The sequence below is a fragment of the Citrus sinensis genome, chromosome 2, assembly GCF_022201045.2.
Source record: "Citrus sinensis cultivar Valencia sweet orange chromosome 2, DVS_A1.0, whole genome shotgun sequence".
Classification (NCBI taxonomy): domain Eukaryota; kingdom Viridiplantae; phylum Streptophyta; class Magnoliopsida; order Sapindales; family Rutaceae; genus Citrus; species Citrus sinensis.
The window spans coordinates 4723222-4744262 of record NC_068557.1 but is presented as its reverse complement, the minus strand read 5'-3'; the positions used below and the strand labels follow the sequence as shown (position 1 = coordinate 4744262).

Here is a 21041-nt window from a genome sequence, read left to right as displayed (position 1 = left end):
CTAATAGATTATAAATTTTATAATTTATAAAACTACTTATTTACCATCCAATAGATGGTTACCCAATTTTAATAGTGATTATAATAATAATTTTAATTACAACTACAGTTATTAATCACAATTAAAACTATGATTATGACTATCGTAAAACAACAAGATAATAAATTTCGGTCATAGAAATATACCATTATACAGTAATACTGCAGACTTGAAATCCACAAACTTCAATTTTTATGCTTTTAATATTTGTTGTATATGAAATTAGAATAGATTATACTCCCTTAGGTATTAATTTTGTCTGAGAATTGGAACACACCTTTAGAACTTACCAAAATGTTCTTAGTTGAGTATTGTTATTAATATTATCAGAATCTATTATCATAGTAACAATAATAATGATGACAATGACGATAATGACGACAACGACGACGACGATGAAGATGATCATGATGATACTAATAACAATAATAATAACAAAATAATTAAAAATATTTTAATCAGGGCACAGATACTGGATGACAAGTTGTTTATAGTTCTATAAACAAACGACATAACATCAATTAATATACAAGACGAACAAACTCGTTGTCCAAACAACGACATGCAAAAATAATATGCACCAATGCATACTATTTATGCCCTCGTTCTTTATGTTTTCATGTGAAATGGTGAGTCGTTTTAGTTTTATTCATAAAGAGTTCATGCCATATGTCTTTTTCCCGTTGAACAATGCATCATCTGCAGTGTTGAATTCCAAACTATTTTTTAAAAAATAAACGATTTGCAGTGTTTTATATATTACATGTAATAATAATCATCATAACTGTAATTGTAAAATAAAATACGCACACGTACATAGAAATACGAGTGATCACAAATTGTAAGTTTAGTCTTAACTTCTGTGGGCTGCTCATCCGGTAGATAATAAATTTTATTTTTTTTATAAAACTATTTATCTACCATCCAATAGATGGTTTACCAAATTTTAATAGTAATTATAATAACAATTGCAATTACAACTTCAACTATTAATTACAATTAAAACTATAATTATGATTATTGTAAAATAACAAAATAATAAACTTTGGTCATAGAAATACCCCATTGTATTGTAATACTACGGACTTAAAATCCACAAATTTTGTTTTCATTCTTTTCATATTTGTTGTATACGAAATTGGAATACTATTGGGAGCTAACTTTGTATGGGAATCGGAATAAACTGTTGTAAGTTATTAAAATGTCCTTAGTTAATTATCATTCTTAGTATTATTATTATTATTATTATCTATTATTATAGAAATAATAATAATGATACAACGACAAAGATAAATAATAATAATAATATAAATATTTTAATCGAGGCATAGATATTAGATGACAAGTCATTTATAGTTATGTATACCAACAACATGGCATAAGATGAAATGGCTCGTAATCCAGATTATTATCACAACCGACGTATGGAAATAGTACATACCAACGCATATTATTTACGCTTAGTCGTTTATATTTTGGTGTGAAACAACAAGTCGTGTTATTTTTTTTTTCACAAAGACATTGTGTCATACATCATTTTCCCCATTGAATAATGAGTCATCCGCAATGTTGAATTACAAACTATTTTAATAAAGGTTAGCGATTGTACGGTTTTTATCTATTGCATGTTATAATAATTATTACAATTGTAATTGTAAAACAAAAAAAAAAAAAACACACACTCATAGAAATATGAATGATCATAATTTTTGAGTTATAATTTCAATCCCAACTTATTTATAATTTGTGAAACTATTTATTTACTATCCAAACCATGTGTTACCCAATTTTAATAGTAACTATAATAACAATTCCAATTGCAACTACAAACATTAACTAAAATTAAAATTAAAATTTTGATTGTAGCAAAATAACAAGGTGATAAACTTTAGTCATAAGAAAACACCATTGTACTGTAATATTTTGAACTTGAAATCCAGAATATTATTTTCAAAATTACTTTTGAACCTCCCAAAAGTAATCCATTGGGTTATGTCGTGACTTTTAAAATAATTGTTGTTAGTTGTCTTATAGTCTTGTAGAAGAGTCGTGATATTAATCATTTAAACATTTTGTAAAATTTATTTTAAAAAATGCTGTGAGTTTTAAAAGCATTCATATGTGTTTGATAAATCTTAACGTTAAAATACTATGAGAATGTAACTAACTGAATTAGATATAATATTGTATATATTTTATTTACATATTTATAAACATGTATGTAAATATTATTTTATTATGTATATATAATAATTGATAACTAAAATAAATATTTTATATTATTAACTTTCATTTTTTTTATTTTTTTATCTTAATATAATTGATGATAATAATAATAATAATTTCTTTAAAGTTAAAGATTTTATTTTTAATTAATAAAGATAATTATAATTATATATAATTATCTTTATTAATTAGAAATAAAATATTTCAAATATCAAAATTAATTTTTAATTTTTAATTTTTAAAAATTAATTTTGATCTTTCCAAAAATAATTTCAATAGGATCCTAAGATTTAATTAAAAAATATTAAAATTAGAAAAACGAAATTAAGTTAAAAAAAAAAAGAGTTAGAAAGACGTACCTTTTTTTTTTTTTTTTAAATATAGAAAGACGTACCAAATTACAAAAATACCAAACGGGTAATGGCGATTTCCAGCACCTGCGATAAGTGATTATTATTGTTATAAAGGACCCAAAGCTCACTGCAATCGCCCCAACAAGAAATAGTAGGCACTGTTAAATAATCATAATTGTTATTGAAATATTTAACGGTTTCTTCTTCACCAACCATGGGTTCAGGTCCCTAAAACTTTACAAAAATCTTTTGCGTTTTATTGTTGTTTATTGAATTTGTATACATGCAATTACATAAATTCGTTTTGGAATTTTGCAGATGCGGATATGGAGGATTATGGGTTTGAATACTCAGATGAGGAGCCTGAAGAGCAGGATGTCGACATCGAGAATCAATATTACAACTCCAAAGGTTCTTTTCTTTTCTTTTTTCTTTTTTCAAATGTCTAAAATTTCTGAATGTGATTTTATTTTCCGAAGGGTATTCGATTGGTCGTTGTTTTTGAGGGATTATCTTGTATATGTATGTATAAAATATAATTATATATTTTTTTTATTGTTTTTAGCTTTAAGTTAGGGCCTTGACATTGTGTATGGAACTCTCCATGATATACTAATTTTACAATTTTTACTTGCATTAGTAGATTTTGCAATTCCAATTCCATTTATGAATATCCTTGATGTTTTTTTGTTGATATTCTTTTGTTTCAATTGGCTATTGAGATGATTAGAGATGTTTTACCTGTCATACACTCCCTTGTTTTTGTTTTCGTGACATATACGTACTTATTGTCTTTGCTTGTGGTAATCAACACTTGGGTTCTGTATTTAATGTGAAAAAAGTGGATAAATTTTCAGAATATTAGAGATCTCTCAATGGCGTGTCTTTCTTAAGAAATAAAAAGGGGCTATGTTTCCACATTTGAGTTATGAAAAAGAAATATCCTGGCTTGAATTTCTGTAGAAAAAGAGGCCCAAAGAGGTGCCAAAAATGAAATTCACCCCACTAGCTAAACGGCTGTTCTCTTTCTTATCTTCGAAGTTTTCCTTTCCTCCCAAATGACCCAAAAATAGCAAGGCCAGACTTTTAAAGCAATATGTCGTTCATTCCCCTTGATCTAGATTTCAAGCTCCTTTTTTGTTTTTGGTGAGAGAAGTTTATTGGAACTCATCATTTACATCCGTCAAAGGTAGAACCCAAATGATGGAAGTCTGACTATATATTCTTTGATTATCTTTTCTCTCTGCTTTACGGTCTTTTAACTAAATAAGAGTTTAATTCCAACCAAATTCTATTGTTTACATGAAATCGTTTTGTCTGATGGCTCTACTAGAAGGAACAACCTCTCTTAACATCTTATTGGATTATGTGGTTTCTTTTTCTGTAATCTGGTACTTAGTGTATTCCAGCTGAAATGATTTTCCTTTATGCACTGCAATTTTGCCAAAATTCTAGGATAGAGACATGCTCGTATCATCTCTATCCTAGAATTGAACCGAATAGTTGATTATTATTATTATTATTATTTTTTTGTTTTTTCCTCGCAAAACCCTTCCTGAACATGTTGTATCAAAGATCATTTTATCATATTAGGTAGCTAGGAATACTGTTCTTAGTTTCTTTCAGCTACTCTGTTTGTGTGTGTGTGTTATTTTCTTAATTTGTTCACAAGTAGCATTTATTGACCTCAACTGTTAATTATTCTTTCAAGTTCAGTTCTCTTTCCATCTCTTTATCACACAGAGATGTGGATATATATATTTTTTCTTTTCTCGGATGAGTTCACTGTTTCACGAGTTCTTTGTTCTATTCTTGAAAAAGGTTTGGTTGAAACGGATCCAGAAGGGGCACTTGCTGGTTTTGCTGAAGTAGTTGCCATGGAACCTGAGAAGGCTGAGTGGTGAGTTCATATTTGCTGCTGAATGAAGTTAGGGTTTTATTACTTGCTAAAGATGGAGAATTCTCTTGTTGTTGTAATATAGAAAAACCAAACCATAGGAGTCATCCTAAAACCAACAAGGTGGTAAAGTATCCACATGTGAATTCAAATTCTATATGTTATACTCATTTTGTATGGTAATATCTGCTTGCCTGTTTTGAGCATTGTCAGTCAGATTAATCTCTCCGTTGGATTGTTGGTGGAGTGGGGTGGTGGTTATATTTGTTCTATTTAATTTTTTCTTTACTCTATTTCCATTTTATCCTCTGAGAATTTTACATTTGACTTAAGGCTTTGAGCCTCCTCTTTTCTAAAAATTAATTAGTTGTACCTTCTGCTTGTTTCCAGGGGATTCAAAGCACTGAAGCAAACTGTAAAGCTCTATTATCGGCTAGGGAAGTATAAAGAAATGATGGATGCTTATAGGGAGATGTTAACATATATCAAATCTGCAGTGACACGAAACTACAGTGAGAAGTGCATAAACAACATAATGGATTTTGTTTCTGGATCTGCAAGTCAGAATTTCAGTCTCCTGCAAGAATTTTATCAGACCACTTTGAAGGCTCTTGAAGAGGCTAAGAATGAGGTCAGAATGTTTTTCTGATCTTTCGGCATCACAATGGTGTTTTTCCTATCAATATGTGATTTATTCTCTATTGTTTTACAGAGGCTTTGGTTCAAGACGAATCTTAAGCTTTGCAAAATCTGGTTCGATATGGGTGAATATGGGCGAATGAGTAAGGTATCATTTATTAAATACCATTTGGAATCCTGATTTTTCTGATTTATACTGTTGCTTATGAGAATAACATGTTACAAACAACCAGATTTTGAAGGAACTTCATAAATCTTGTCAAAGAGAAGATGGGACAGATGATCAAAAGAAAGGAAGTCAACTTCTGGAGGTCTATGCAATCGAGATTCAAATGTACACTGAAACCAAAAATAACAAGAAGCTAAAGGTAAGGGTTTTATCACATTTGCATGTGCCTTCATATTTGTAATGCTTAACAATACTTTGATCTCTGTTGTGCTAGGTTTAAGATTTTTCAATCCTTGGTTGTGCTTTAGTCTTGAGCAGATGTTGTGTGATTTACTTATAGCATGCCTATGCTCACACATGAACTTGTTCATGTAAATCTTGTGCATTTTGGAACCGTATAACATTCTATTTCTTCATTTCAATGTTAAACCTTGATGATAGAAATATATTCTTCTATCTTAATTTCACTTATCATTCCTATGTATTAGTAGAATTATAAATGAGCACTAAAAGGTGGTTGAATAGGATATTCTATATCTGAGTATTCTTGACTATTGTTTTATGTAACCGTATGTGGCTAATTCAATGATATTGGAAAGGAATCAAAGTTTAATATTTGATAGAGTATTCAATCCCAAAATTTAGGCTATTAGGTAGAAGACTGTCCAACAAAGTAGTGATATCAAAACCAATATTTTGTTGATGTGAGATTCTCCAACAAAGTAGCGATATGAAAAATTAAAAGAGAGATCTGACATGTGGAGTATAACAGTAGAAGTAATTATTTAATGCCTTGAACATTGACAAGCTAAGATGCCATTATCAAAGAATTGGTCTGTTAAGATGATGGAGGGTAAACTAGGTTATTGAGGAGTTATATTTTATCTTTTTTATTATGGTATCACTTTTTTAATTTTAGCTCGTGAGTCATATTTTGTTACTTCTTTGTTTCGATTTATTTTTCCAAGTAATTTTCTTATTTCAGTTGACAATGTTTTCTAGTTGAAGTAGATTTCTATTTTCGATTTTGATTAGGTCTTTGGCCGCTACAAGTAGGGCTTTATGTCATTTTCGGTTGGAGTCATGATCGTAGACTATTGAATTATTGAATAAAAGAATTCATTTCCTCCTTTTTTTTCTTTTTGTTCTCCCCATTCTATCTGTATTTCTCTATTGGTTTTTAATTTTTAAATCACTTGTGGAGGTTTGAAGGAAATGATGGTCAAAGATATGCTAAAACAGATAAAGAAATGAGCCAGAAACGGGCCTAGCTCTTATACCATAATAGAAAACCAAACTTAAAAGTTTAAGTGAGTGGATTTAAGTGCTTGAAAGATAAGTTAGTGGATATAAGTGCTTGAAAGATATGTTAGCCGAAATTGACATTGCAAGACTCCCTGGAAGGTGGCAGTCATCTCTGACAAAATTGATCTGCATGTTATAATGTATGAATTTGTTGTTTTTGAATATTCAGTTTGTAAGTGCACAAGCCAATTCTGTTTCAGCAGAAAGTATCCCTGAAATTTCAAAATTTTCTTCAGGAATCAGGAAATTTACCTCTGTATTGCCCTTTTTTTTTTCCATCATACTCTTAACTGCTTGCTTATTAAAGGCATGGTCTTAACGGTTGAAAGAAGATGTTTGACCACATGAGTACAAACGATTCTCTAAGGCTTTTAGAATAGAACTGAAACTTTTATTGTAGAGGTTGATGACGAATTCTGACAGATTTATCAAAGCAACAAAAAGGAATAGACTTCAAATTATTTCCTCAAATTAGAGTGCGAGTGTGGGGCATGGCTTGGAGAAAAACTGCTACAGACTGCTCAAGTTGTGGCATGACTATCCAGGGTCCTAGCTATTGGACTGATAGAGAAGTATTGTAATGAAAATGGCATCTGTTTGGTTATCAAAATTAGGATATGCCAATAGTAAACTATTTAAAAGGCAATTCTTACTATGGATGAGTGCATAAAGCTGGGAGAAGATAAGTTTCAAAAACATGATGCAGAAAGATGCTGTGGTTTATCAGGTTGTATGCAAGACTGTGACTTTATTGATATTGTTGTGTTATTTTGCGTGAACTATGTTTCCACTGCAGTTAATGTTTTCATGCCCCAACACTTGTTTTGTGAGTTTTATCATATTTTGATGCACTTCATGTTTCTAGAATATTTACTCCATTAGTGATTACCAGATCACCATTATAATACAACCAGTTTCTGTTAATGTTTGTGATGATTTGTTGAAGAGCTCAAAGACTTCCTTTCATAATTCGTTGTCATCGTTTTTCCACAATTATGGTAGTCAATGGTGTCTATTTGCCATTTTGGTTGAGCAGTTTTTGACCTAACAAATTAAATGCAGCAATTATACCAGAAAGCTCTTGCTATCAAGTCAGCCATACCACATCCAAGGATCATGGGAATAATTCGTGAATGTGGTGGGAAGATGCACATGGCAGAACGTCAATGGGCAGATGCAGCAACTGATTTCTTTGAAGCATTTAAGAACTATGACGAAGCAGGGAACCAGAGGCGTATTCAATGCTTGAAGTATGGCTTCTATCTCCATCTCTTATTTTTAATATCAATTTATTTTTATACCTATATTTTCTCACTCGCATTATCTGTCTCTTTGTGTTCGGTTTCTAAGCATGAAAGGCTAAGGTGAGGTTTTTTACAGATGACTTGATTAAATAACCCCAAGGGATGATCAGGTTCAAATCTCTTGATTTTTTTTTTTTTATATTACTCTGAAAAAAAAAATTGCTAATATTGGTAAAATAAAGAAAATACATCTGAGACAAGATGTCCACAAAGGAACCACTTGGAGCCACTTTCTGGGGATATTATATCTCACTAGTTGCTTGATTGCTTAGGCTACATTTTAATACTATGGAAGGTATCTAAAACTAATCCATGAATTCTACGTATTAATCATGACCTTTTTTTTCTTTTCTTTTTTTTTAATAAGACCTTAAAAATCTTCAACCCACGACGCCCCCTTCCATTTTTTTTGAAATTTAATTTTACGAAAGAGAAAAGATTTAAAAAAAAAAAAAAGAGCTGGGAACTCTGTTAGGAATCTGAAAAATTGCATAGCAAGTCTTTGAGGGCGTCAGGACATGTGATGTATTACCATGTGCCTGAACGACTTGTTTTGGCATCCAAATGTCACCATCCCACCTTTATTTGTGGGAGTGGCCTGGTACATGTCTATTGGAGTAGGTTTTCATACAGTAACACCTAATTTCTTGAAATTATTTGATGCATAGTTAAAAGCTCTTTTATTTTTTTTTTCTTTTTTGGTGCTTTGGTTCTATACTTCCTCAACTACATCGTCCTCTACTAAATTGAATTTCCAGATTTGGAAAAATTTAAGCACTTATATAAAATCAGTTTTATACACTCTTATATGTCCAACCTTGAAAATTTGAATTGTCATAAATATCCTCTGTTTACCCCAAAAGCAATTCTTCTTTTGTTACTTTGAGCTGTACAGCTTTTATTCTTGTACACTCAGTTTGTTGTTGAATGCTTTACCTTTGTATCTCTCAATTTCTATTTAGAAATAATAATTAATCATAGTCTCCTCATTCTAACTGCTTTTCGCTTAATAGGTATCTGGTTCTGGCGAATATGCTGATGGAATCTCAAGTGAATCCATTTGATGGACAAGAGGCAAAGCCGTAAGTGACTTATGAGAGATACAACAGTTCTAAGTTTAGCTTATGGTTCTCTCTCTCTCTCTCTCTCTCTCTCTCACACACACACACTCATATATATCTGATTGCTTTTCTGCAGATATAAGAATGATCCTGAGATTCTGGCTATGACAAATCTGATCGCAGCATACCAAAGAAATGAGATAATAGAGTTTGAAAAAATCCTCAAGGTAAAATTACCATCCCAAATGTTGTAAATGTGCTTTTACATGAATTTTAAGGGCTACCACCCCGAGCATTCCCTTCACGGTCTCCCAGTTTTGTTCCTTGTGGGGATTTTTCAGAGCAACAGAAAGACTATCATGGATGATCCATTTATTCGGAATTACATTGAAGATCTGTTGAAGAATGTCAGGACTCAAGTCTTGCTTAAGCTTATCAAGCCCTACACAAGGATCCGGATCCCCTTCATATCTAAGGTGTGGACTATGTTCATAAGAAAAGTTGTTACCTATCTAAACTTGCTTCTATAGTGTTCTTTCATTATCATTCTTACTGTTGTGTTGTAAACTTGCTTACGCTCTGGTGTACTTAAAGAGTATCATCTCATTTCTATCTGGACTTGCTGAACATGTCTGATGACAGGAGCTCAATGTGCCAGAAAAAGATGTTGAGCAGTTGTTGGTTTCACTTATTCTGGATAATCGAATTGACGGACATATTGATCAAGTGAACCGGCTATTAGAGCGAGGAGACAGGTCAGCATATCTGACTTTTCTTCTATTAAAAAAAAATGCATATTTTAACTTGCTCATATCTAGTGTCTGAACTGGGATAATTGACTTGCTCTCGCAGGTCAAAGGGAATGAAGAAGTATACTGCCATAGACAAATGGAACTCGCAGCTAAGGTCTCTGTATCAAACTGTCAGCAATCGAGTGTCTTGAGTACATAGATATATGTGGGATGGTAGCAAAAGGTGCTTGATTGGAATTTTGTAGTATTTTGTTGATGAGTCGGCGGAAAGTTGCTACTGGTTTTTGGCATTATGTTGTTCAGGAATATACTTCTAGTATAATCTTTTTTTTTTTTTTTAATTGGTTAGCACACTGAATCTTAAAAGTGCTTATCTTCATCTCTTGAATTATCTATATGTACGAATGAAGAAAGAAAAGGAGAGATAACCAGCGGCGATGATATGGCGTGAATGCCCTGACTGAGAGTTGTGGTACAAACTCCAAAGCATGGTAGCGGCCTTTGATTCATTTCCAAGCAGCCGACAAATTAAAACGTTCCCAAGATATTAACGCAGAAACCGCAAGGGTCTGTCTCTTTGGGTTGCAAATTCATGGGATTGAGTTAAAACTTTGGGTTACAAATGGAACCCAATACCCGCCTCCGTGTTCTCAGTTTGAATGTGTTCATTTCATGCACTCTGATATACAGAATTATGAATCATCGATCGTGGCTTGATCATGGCCCTGGGCCGGTGAGCCGTGAGCAGTTTGCATATTGAAGGTTATTTAGGTGCCGCGGGCGAGGCAGAGGCACTATGGCAGTCCAGGCTCAACAAAAGAGTTTGTTTCTATCGTAATCGTAGTTCTTCAAGCCTACTGTTATGTACCTCTTGAGTCAGATGATATTTTATCTTCTCCTAAATGGATTAGCGACAAGTCACCCAATTCTCTCAAATCTCAATTTAGATGATCTGTCGACAAAATTTTCACACGCAAGAGACAATCAATTATTCTTGGAATTATTTGTGATAAATCGATATTGTTTGATTCTCCGAAAATAATAATAATAATAATAATAATAATAATAATAAACGTGTGATATGATTTATTAAAGCGCTATAGCCGCACAATTTTTTTTTACTATTATTATATTCTAAGATAAATTAACCTATTGAATTTTTTGATTTGGTACTGCGAGATTACATTAACATGTTATTGGAGACTATCACAGCAAGATGTGAGAGGACGCTAAATCAATGAAACTACAATATCACGAAAATTTTTTAATTGCATAAAACATCAAAACCCCCCAAGTTAACGAACTTGCAAAACGGATATGTTTATCATAAAGAGATTCGTTGTTCCTGACCTTGCTTGACCTTCATTGTTCGCTATAAAAAAAATTCAGTTTGGTTTGAATTTTTTCAAATTTAGTTCGATTTTTTTTAAAAAAAAAAGAAGATCCGACCAATAAAAATTGATATTATTTGAATTTTTCAGTTCGATTCTCAATTCAAACTCTTAGAACCAGTGCCAAACAAAAACATTGAAAATATTTTTTAAAGCAAAAAAAATGCCACGTGGCATGAAATTAGAGAAAATAAGAGGTAAGTTCATGTCCTAAAACTATTAAATTATGTAATAGAATAAAATAAATGTACATAAATATGTGAAGAGCGGAACCAAACCAAAAATTTTAGTTATGATTCGATTCTTATTAGTTCTCAAAAGTTCCATATTGAATCAAGCCGTTGCCCACTGCCCAGCCCTACTTTTCAACTACTATAAAACCTTGACCTCCAATTCTCCAACTTCCAACTTCTTAGAATGGTACCAAAAAATGACGTGCCAGTGCAAGTGGGAATTCTTTATGATCTCCAAAATTTGGAACCAAAACGAGTAGTTTCAACTACTGTTTTTCGCATTTTGTGTTGGAAGAAAGGTAGTTTATAAAATAGTTTTTTTTTTTTTTTTAACTATGTTCACCATCTGGTGCAAAATTTTAAAGCTTCATCTCTAAAATATGAGTTTGTAGGGAGTAATTTTATTTTTCTAATTTTGGTGCAATGGTTAATTTAAGATAATTTTAATTAAATTAATATATAAAACATATTAGCGATTATCCAATCTAGTAACATATCGCACGAAAAACTGATTATTTGTAATCCAACCTAATATTACAATAAATACAAGATAATATTATATCTAATCTTATCCCATTTCATCAATCATTTTAAGTGGGGGTTTCATTAGAACAATAAAAGGGCGCTAATAGTACCGCGGCCCCACCCTCTTTAACAGCAGCCATCCAAGCAGGCCGTATTTGACTCCAAAAAAGATTTGCGCTGGTAAAATTAAAATTTGTCGGGAGTTGTAATTGCAGAAAGTGGTCCTCAAATCAAATTCATGGTCCATATTTTTTCTTAGAAGCATTTTCTCTTACCAGTGAAAGCGAAAGTGCCTTTTAAATAATCACATTCTAAACTCCATTATTGGAATTTAGAAATGATAAAATTAAAATTAAAGAGAGAGAGAGAGTTAAAAAGGTGGAAAATTGGTAACCGAAGGCAGAAGAAGTAGCAGTCAAATTTGTTTTTTAGACAGTGGGGAGAGTGAGTTCTATTACGAGTTATGCTGCGTGTTTTGTCTTGATGCAGTAGAAAACGGGATGAAAAACGAGTCTTCCTGTCTTTTCAACCACGTCAAGAGCCATTTTTTTGCCAGCTTTAGCATCTTTTATCTCCATTCTGTAACCAAAGTTCAAAGTATATCCTCTTTTCTCATTTTAATCATTTTTCTTTATTTTAATGTTTCTTATTGCAATTATTCTATTCGTATCTGTGTTTCCATACAGTAGATATAACAAACACGTGACGCCGTTCTTGAGTTTACTTTCAGACTCCTACTAAGATTTCTTCAGTTTCTGGGGGGTCAATTCTTGAAATTGGAAATTCGAGGAGGTGGGTTTCCGCTTTTAATCGAGTTTTATCATATTTTAAGCTTCCTTCACAATATTTATTTATTAATGAATTTTTTTATAGAGCCGGTACGGTTTTTAGACTAACAGAAAAAGATTCTCTTCGAATATTTAATGGTTTTTAATTCACGAATTGTATGATAATTCTTTTTCAAAGTTGTTGAATGAAACAAGTTCGAATTCGATCTGAATTCCAGTCCTCTCACTGAATTATTAGTTCAGTTCCGCAGCTGGACATTGTTATCTTGTTAATTTCTCACTAAGTTGGTACAGTTTGTATTCACGGGATCAGGCTTGTTGAGAATGTTCTCTCTTATAGATTAGCTATGCTTCCTCTTTGTGGCATCTATCCTTTGTGTGTTATTAATTGTGAGAGATTTTCATTGTTTGATGTACTCCAAAATGGGGTTTGATGCTCTTTCTTTTCAATTCAAGTGCTGTAGTAGTAAATCTTTTTGTTTTCCATCCTTCCTGTGAAATTCAAAAAGTTTCAAGTAGTTATGCTAAACCTTGTTCTCTTTAATGAGCTTGTATTTTTACCGACTTTGGCAATTGGATTCTTTTTAATGAACTTGCATATGCCAGTTACGACTATTTAAATCCTCTGGAACTTTCTTTTTATTTAGAAATTATGAAGTTTTAAGTGTGGACATCCCAATTTCGAGTCTTTTGACATTATTTTCCATTGTTTCCTCTCCCAGTCGCTCTACTTCTCATTTCCTTATAGCTCGGAATTGAATTTAGTTTGAAAGTTTGTAATTCACACATTTCATTTTGCATAGAATCTGTGTAATTGGAGGACAGATTTATTTCAGATCTCAGTTTTCTAGGCATCGCAGTTGACAAATCTCACAGACTCCTGCCTATGTTAGCATTGTATTATCATGCTTATTAATTTTATATTTGCTAAGTTGTATAAATGTAACTTGTTCTAGGACTTCATCAATTTCTTGTGTTACCATTTGGGGAAGAGTTTAAAGCCTGCAGAACATTCAGTAGAAGAAGGCACAGCTTGTAAATCGAACATGAGTCAACCTAAAATTAAACGCCGAGTGGGTAAATATGAGGTGGGGAGAACAATTGGTGAGGGTTCATTTGCAAAAGTTAAGTTTGCAAGGAATTCTGAGACTGGCGAACCTGTTGCTCTTAAGATTCTTGATAAAGAGAAGGTTCTCAAGCACAAGATGGCTGAACAGGTTCTGTATATTTTTTTATATCTTTAATTCACTTTTTTCCTCTGCTTTAATTTCTATTCTCACACTCTAGCTCATTGCAAATATGGTTCTATTGTTTGTATGTAACAAGTTTCTAGTCCCCATCCTTATTAGTCTGGAAAACTTCTTTCACAAGATTCCATACGTGTTTTAGGAGACATTGTTTGACTTCTGGGATCGGTCTTAATGGTTCTATTTTCTTAGGAAATGGATTTCCATTGTTAGTTCGATTGGGAAGCTTTCTTTAACTGTCATGAAAGAATGTTGTTTCAAGATTTATCGAAATACTTAGATGCTTTCTGCATACTTTTACAGATCAAGCGGGAAGTTGCAACAATGAAATTGGTTAAGCATCCAAATGTTGTGCGATTATATGAGGTCTCTCTCTCTCTCTCTCTCTCTCTCTCTCTTCTCTCTTCCCCCCACACGCACACATATTTCACTAACATTTTTGCTTGTTAATTACAATTTTAGCCTACCTTCAATGTTCATATGTCATTCTGTACCATTTTGTATTACTGTTTTTAAACAGATTCTGTTCAACACAAGTGCCTGGGCTCAAGTTGATATCATGTTTACCAGATGTCATTTTTTTTTAATTTTTTACTTATTGCAAATTTGATATAAGTTGTAGAAGATAGAATATAAAAGTAATAGGTGTGAGATTAGATGTTACAGATGTGGAATGCGAAATTTTATGGGCCCAAATTAGAACATGAAAAGGTACTGTATTTAGATGTTAAGTTCATATATCAAGTTATTTGTTGAATAATTATATTTGATTTCAGGTGATGGGAAGCAAGACTAAAATATTTATTGTCTTGGAGTTCGTCACAGGGGGAGAGTTGTTTGACAAAATTGTGAGTCAGCGAATTCTTGGCCAATGTTTTTCATGTACTAGTTTTGCCTCTATCTATTTATGAGGTTCAACATCATTTCTGTATTATCGTTTCACTTATTGGATGTTTGGACCATTCCCATATAACTTAAGTATACTTGTTAGCCATCGTGGCAGCTAAGTCCTGCATAAAGTTGAGCTATTACATAAAGGGCTGACATTTTTTCATCGTCCATGAATTCTTTTACACTGCATAGCATGATATATTTATTGGATTGTGAAGGTAAATCATGGGCGGATGAAGGAAGATGAGGCACGGAGATACTTTCAGCAGCTTATTAATGCTGTTGATTATTGCCATAGCAGGGGTGTCTACCACAGAGACTTGAAGGTATTTAAGTCCTGTAAAGATGGGTATTACTGTCTTCGTTTGGCTTTGTTTTTAGGTAAATCTGTTATGCTGTATTGGAAAAAGATTTTTTTTTTCCTTACTTTTCATGGTCTCTATTGCAGCCAGAAAATCTATTGTTGGATGCTTATGGAAACCTAAAAGTGTCTGATTTTGGATTGAGTGCTTTGTCACAACAAGTCAGGGTAATTATGGTTATGACTTCTGAAAGTGCAAGCTTTTTTTCCCCCTCTGCTGTTCTCTCTTCTTGATCATTATTTTTGATTTATTTGATATTAAATGTCTTGGCATGTAAAATTTTTCAGTCAAGGTATAATTGATTTTGAGCAGATAGGCAAAAGACATGAAGATAGAATGGGGTGTGAATTGCACACAGATAAATATAAATCTTTTGTAGTTTAAAGGCGACTTAAAAATCAATAAATATCTAAGACTTAGGGGCTAGTATGCGAGTCCCCGACCCACCTTCTTTACTCTCCTTCCCCTCAGGAAAAACAAAAAGAATCCCATACCACATTTTAGAATTACTAAGTGGAAGACCATGCCTGATTAGTGATTTTTTTTTTTTTAACCTTTGAAAATATGGGATATATTACTGATTTTCAAAAGTAATTTGGCAGGATGATGGTCTTCTTCACACTACTTGTGGAACTCCTAATTATGTTGCTCCCGAGGTGTGTGTAACACTGATCTATTAACCCATATTTTTTCAACCATGTATTTAAAACCATTGGTGGTTTGGCCTCAAGTAATTTATTATTTTCATGTTTAGGTTCTTAATGATAGAGGCTACGATGGCTCAACCGCTGACTTGTGGTCTTGTGGAGTGATACTATTTGTATTACTTGCAGGGTACTTGCCTTTCGATGATTCTAATCTTATGAACCTGTATAAAAAAGTGAGCATTTCTTGAATTCAATAGCAGTTATCCTATTTTACTCCACTGTTTGGCACTAACTCACTTCTCCCTGTATAGATTTCTGCTGCTGAGTTCACTTGTCCACCTTGGCTCTCTTTCACTGCCAGGAAATTGATTGCTCGCATCTTGGATCCAAACCCAATGACTGTAAGTATTTATCCTTTTGCTGACATTCTGTACATGAGATTCTAATTTCTGCATCTCAGGTAGCAAAAGGAAAAGTGTCAAAAAGAATTTCAGCATTTCATATTCTAACTAGGTTACTCTGGCTGTTTAGTTGCAAAAATCTTTATGATATATAGAGGTCAATCAATTCTATGGTTTAACTGGCTAGGCACTGCCCAAAGCTTATTTTCTATAGCATTTTGCATGACCTGATCCTGATGTTTTTTTACTAATATCGAACATATGAACTAAGACATCTTCAACCTGTGCTCCTACTTTGGGCTGTAGGTACCACTGTATCACAAACTTATTTTGCAGATTTTATCTCCAATCTTTTTTTTTCATAAGTAATGACAAATCCACAAGCTCTTGTACAAAATATTTTTGTATAACTACTGTGGCATAACATGACTGATTAAATGAAAACCCCGCATGGCCCACATGATTTATTTTTATTATTTTAAAATTTTCACTCATCCAATCATGTCTGTCGCATCAATTTGTACAAAATTGGTTCCTACAAGAGTTTGTGGCTGTAATAATACTTTTTTTTTTCCTGATAAATAATTGGCCTCTCGCAATTACTTGACTTATTTTTCTTCTCTGATTTATTTGTTCTGTTGCAGCGTATTACTATACCGGAAATATTGGAAGATGAATGGTTTAAAAAAGATTACAAACCTCCAGTGTTTGAGGAGAAAAAAGATACGAACTTGGATGATGTGGAAGCTGTTTTTAAGGACTCAGAAGTGTGTTGGATGGTTTAGCGAAGTTATTTAATGACTTAAATTGGAATAATTGGAAAATGCCACATACTCATTAAGTTATGTGTTGTTGCTATTGTAATAGGAGCACCATGTGACAGAGCAGAAAGAAGAACAGCCGGCAGCAATGAATGCGTTTGAGTTGATTTCTTTGTCAAAAGGACTGAACCTTGGGAATTTGTTTGATGCAGAACAGGTTTGATGTAAAAATGTTCTTTATATTAAAAGGAAAATGCTTTACAGCTAGTTATCCTCTCTGACTTCCATTGAAGCAAATTAGCAGCTTTGGAAACTCCTTGATTGACTATCAAATGCATGTGAGACTGCAGATTTGTTACATCTTCGAACTATTGACCGTGACATTATAGGATCCTTTATTAATAGATCATGTTCTTTTCCATTGTCGATTACTCTCAGCTAGTCCAGTATAGGTTGACTTATTGAAGCCACACATACAATGGCATTTTATTATATATTGGATTTAGCAGTGGCAAAATTTAGGTTTCATTAACTTATCAGATTTTGGTTTGGTATTTTCTATACTTACATGTCGTTGAGTCTTTGGATGTAGGATTTCAAGAGAGAGACAAGGTTCACATCTAGATGTCCTGCTAATGAGATAATTAATAAAATTGAAGAAGCGGCAAAGCCTCTTGGTTTTGATGTTCACAAGAAAAATTACAAGGTTAGAAATTTTCTGAAATTAAGTAGATGAACAAAGAACAAAACTTCAGAATAATTTTGTAAAGCATTACAAAATTGATGGGTTATTGTTATTATTTTTTAACTTTATTTAACTCAGATGAGGCTTGAAAATATGAAAGCTGGTAGAAAGGGAAACCTTAATGTGGCCACGGAGGTATGCGATTGCGAACTTTTATTTAGTTGATGCTTTGACTTTGGCATAGGTTTCCTATGGTTATTTATGTTTGCTTATTGTCAAATAGGTTTTTCAAGTGGCACCTTCTCTTCATATGGTTGAGGTGCGAAAAGCAAAAGGGGACACTTTGGAGTTTCATAAGGTATGATTTTCTTCTTCGATATAGTTTCAGTTTCTTTATTATATTCTCTATATATTTGTTATTTCTTATCACAAGTATCTGATCTAGAGTAGGATTTTCCTTAGTTGGAATAAAAGAGGCTAAAGTTGAAGGAAACAAAACTGTCATTTTGAAGAAGTAAAAGCCTTACATAAAGCCTTCAATTGCATACAATCATGTTTTGAGAATTGAAACCGTTATAGAATAATTTAGCCCAAAATTAAAAAAATGCTGCATCAAATATTACTGAAGCAGCCTAGACGAGGCCCTTTGACCAGAATTGCCATTGGGAAAACAAATGCAAATAGAAATCACATGGGAATCCCAGCCAGAGATAGGAGACAAAGCCCAAACAGACAGGGAAGACAGAAACAAACGAAAACAAAAATCAAAAGTGGGTATTTGACAGAGGATCTGTTGGTCAAACCAGTTTTGATGCCATGTTATGTGACTGCTTGACCTTAAAGCACAAGGGGTTAGGTGAGGGGTGAGGGCCCAGACAGTAGCATAAAGCTTTAACATGAGTGAACCTCGATAAAATGTTTTTCATAAAATCTATACATTATGATTGAACTTCTTGGAATTAATTAACAACTTGCACAACTCCTAGCCTAAGAGTAGAGTAGAGTTTTACAAAATCTGATCTTTCAAGTTTTCATTTTTAAGTTTGTTAGCTATGTCTTTTCATCAATCCCATATTTACATCTGGGGTGAAAGTGAAGCCTAGAGTTGGTGGACGTTTTTTTTTCGATGAGCATGATTTGCAATATTTTGATCAAGAAGCCAAGAATCTTGCCGCTATTTCATTATGATTGAAACACGGTATATTGGCATCTTAACTACCAAAACAACTTGAGAAACCTCGATAAATTCAAACGACTGACCTCACTGCCATTTCCTTTCTCCCTTCCCTATGGTTTAAGAATTTCCATTCTTTCTAGATCAACTCTTTACCAATGTAATGAATATTTTAGGACCCCATAAGAATTCTAGGTCTGACAGGAAAGCAAAATCAAAATAGTCTCATAACTCACTTTGATTTTCCATTACTTGTATTCGGTGTTCCCCGGAGAATATGCTTGCAATCCAGACACCCGTTTAAATTATAATAAAGCAAAGAGCATGGTTGCAACCCTATTATGTCATTGACTTAAGAAACCTCGTAAGTTATTACCATACCTTGAATGAGTAAAATGTCCATAATTCATAAATCATGTAAAATGTATTTTAGTAGTTTTCTGTTTGTAATTACTGTATCCCAAATAAATGATTTACTTACTCTTATGCATGCAAAAGAAAATAAATACTGTTATTAATTTCAATAAACTATCTGACACCAACTGTTTCAAGGGCATAAACTGTAATAACAAAACATAAAAACAGTATTTTTATTCTTAAAACGCCATATAGTTAAAAGGTCTACAAAACTTATGGTAGTTCAAAAAAGATTGACCTTATCTCAAGGCCGCCATTTAGTCTGACAACCAATAATATATTTACACTAATGCATCTATTTGATTGATAAAGTTGCTTATGATGCTTATAATCTATTGTTTTCATTGGCCTGAAAATTTCTCTGCAGTTCTATAAAAATCTTTCAACCTGCCTAGAGGATGTTGTTTGGAAAACTGAGGAGGATATGCAGGAAATGAAATAAACTGGTTTGAAGAAAGAGTGATGATACAATCTTTCCTTGATGCTATCTTGTTGCTTTTATATCTTCATTCTTTTACCCTCTTTCTTGTAGATACACGATCAAGGATTCATCAATTGTTTTCCTGTGTTATTATTGTTGGAAAGCATGGATGATTCCCATAGTGGAGGAGCTTTTCTGTCTTGGTAATCCCTTTAGTGACAAATTCTTTATAAATGGAACCATGTATATGTTAGGCATGGAAATTATAATTTTAATCTAGGGTTGGCAAAAAAAAAAAAAAATCCAGCAAGTCCGGTTCGACCAGGCTTTAGCCCAACCTGATGGGCCGGTCCGGTGCTGCTGTTTAAAAAAATAATTTTTTGAAAATTTTTTACTTGATATATCCTTTTCTTAAATATTTAGTTATACCTCTTTTTTTTTTCGTTGTTTTTTTTTAATATTTAGTTATAACAAACACCAGTATCATACCATACATGTTTTCATTATTTGTATCAGCAAATACATATGTATAGAGCTGCATAAATTTATTTCCATGTTTTGTCTTTAATTATTTTGTTTCCATAGTTGCACTAAAGTGTGAGTAATGATCAACTCTGATGGAAACATACTTTTTGTATAAATTGATGTGCATATTTTGTATAAATTGATGTGCTATAACTGCATTGGTTGAATGAAAATATAATTTATTGAAAAAATTGCTTTAAATCATACTCTATTAGATCAAATACTTTATACACAAAACAATTTTACGATCTCAAAATTCAAGACTTTAATTAAAGTTCGGATTTGAACTGTGGCCTGTGGAGTTGAACCTAAACCACAATTGTGTTGCACATGGAGGGCCAAATAATTAAAGAGAAAAAGAAACAGAAGTCAGTTGGATTGTCAATCCAACAGCTCTGGTCCGGATTTAAAATCAAATCCGGAATCGTGTTTTTCATTATATTTTAAATAAAATGTTGGCTGATGTTCTTGTTAATTGTTATGTCCAATGCCCAATCTAAGGCCATTGAGTTTTGAATGTTTAAGTGGACTCTAGCCATTGACTGTGACTTCTGTTTGTAAGATGATGGTGCGGCATATACGTATGAGTTGAAGTGATATTGAACTAAGTTGGTCTATCTACACACCCAAAATCTTTTAAGACCCTTTCTAAATATTTACAAATTTTTGTTGAATTTACATTAAAAAAACACAATATATCTAATTAAACCCATACGTTCAATACATTCTACTGCCAAAACGTCGCGACACAAACATGTTAACATATATCCTTGGCCAAATTTAAACAACCTTGTTACAAAATCCCTTCTATAGATTAAATGCATTTCT

General features: G+C 32.6%; 2 protein-coding genes across 5 annotated transcripts; both read left to right on the top strand.

The window, feature by feature from the left end:
* The first annotated feature begins 2676 nt into the window (after positions 1 to 2676).
* LOC102617735 (COP9 signalosome complex subunit 2) lies at positions 2677 to 10076 on the top strand. Its single transcript, XM_006470354.4, has 12 exons — positions 2677 to 2842; positions 2937 to 3029; positions 4440 to 4518; positions 4906 to 5146; positions 5228 to 5302; positions 5388 to 5522; positions 7691 to 7878; positions 8946 to 9014; positions 9130 to 9220; positions 9335 to 9469; positions 9636 to 9748; positions 9846 to 10076. Exons 1-12 carry the CDS (start codon positions 2833 to 2835, stop codon positions 9934 to 9936), a joined length of 1320 nt encoding a protein of 439 aa, XP_006470417.2. The 5' UTR covers positions 2677 to 2832; the 3' UTR covers positions 9937 to 10076.
* Positions 10077 to 12252: 2176 nt separating this feature from the next.
* Positions 12253 to 20089, top strand: LOC102618018 (CBL-interacting protein kinase 32). 4 transcript variants are annotated; one of them, XM_006470356.4, is made up of 16 exons: positions 12255 to 12491; positions 12584 to 12686; positions 13639 to 13899; positions 14233 to 14295; positions 14706 to 14777; positions 15039 to 15146; positions 15269 to 15349; positions 15785 to 15838; positions 15937 to 16062; positions 16141 to 16230; positions 16875 to 16997; positions 17098 to 17208; positions 17584 to 17697; positions 17815 to 17871; positions 17960 to 18034; positions 19635 to 20089. In XM_006470356.4, exons 3-16 carry the CDS (start codon positions 13729 to 13731, stop codon positions 19707 to 19709), a joined length of 1320 nt encoding a protein of 439 aa, XP_006470419.2. In that variant the 5' UTR covers positions 12255 to 12491; positions 12584 to 12686; positions 13639 to 13728; the 3' UTR covers positions 19710 to 20089. The 4 variants fall into 4 exon arrangements, with proteins under 4 accessions (XP_006470421.2, XP_006470419.2, XP_006470418.2 ...); XM_006470355.4 differs by having other exon boundaries at positions 12581 to 12686; XM_006470358.4 differs by lacking the exon at positions 12584 to 12686 and having other exon boundaries at positions 12253 to 12491.
* Positions 20090 to 21041: the final 952 nt, after the last annotated feature.

What these genes read in the sequence shown, in the direction of transcription:
- LOC102618018 (XM_006470358.4), top strand. Translation starts at nt 13,729, where the DNA reads ATGAGTCAACCTAAAATTAAACGCCGAGTGGGTAAATATGAGGTGGGG. An exon ending in TTCACAAGAAAAATTACAAG is followed by an intron (nt 17,698 to 17,814) that starts GTTAGAAATTTT and finishes TATTTAACTCAG; the next exon opens with ATGAGGCTTGAAAATATGAA. An exon ending in ACCTTAATGTGGCCACGGAG is followed by an intron (nt 17,872 to 17,959) that starts GTATGCGATTGC and finishes ATTGTCAAATAG; the next exon opens with GTTTTTCAAGTGGCACCTTC.
- LOC102617735 (XM_006470354.4), top strand. An exon ending in GGATCCCCTTCATATCTAAG is followed by an intron (nt 9,470 to 9,635) that starts GTGTGGACTATG and finishes GTCTGATGACAG; the next exon opens with GAGCTCAATGTGCCAGAAAA. An exon ending in CTATTAGAGCGAGGAGACAG is followed by an intron (nt 9,749 to 9,845) that starts GTCAGCATATCT and finishes TTGCTCTCGCAG; the next exon opens with GTCAAAGGGAATGAAGAAGT.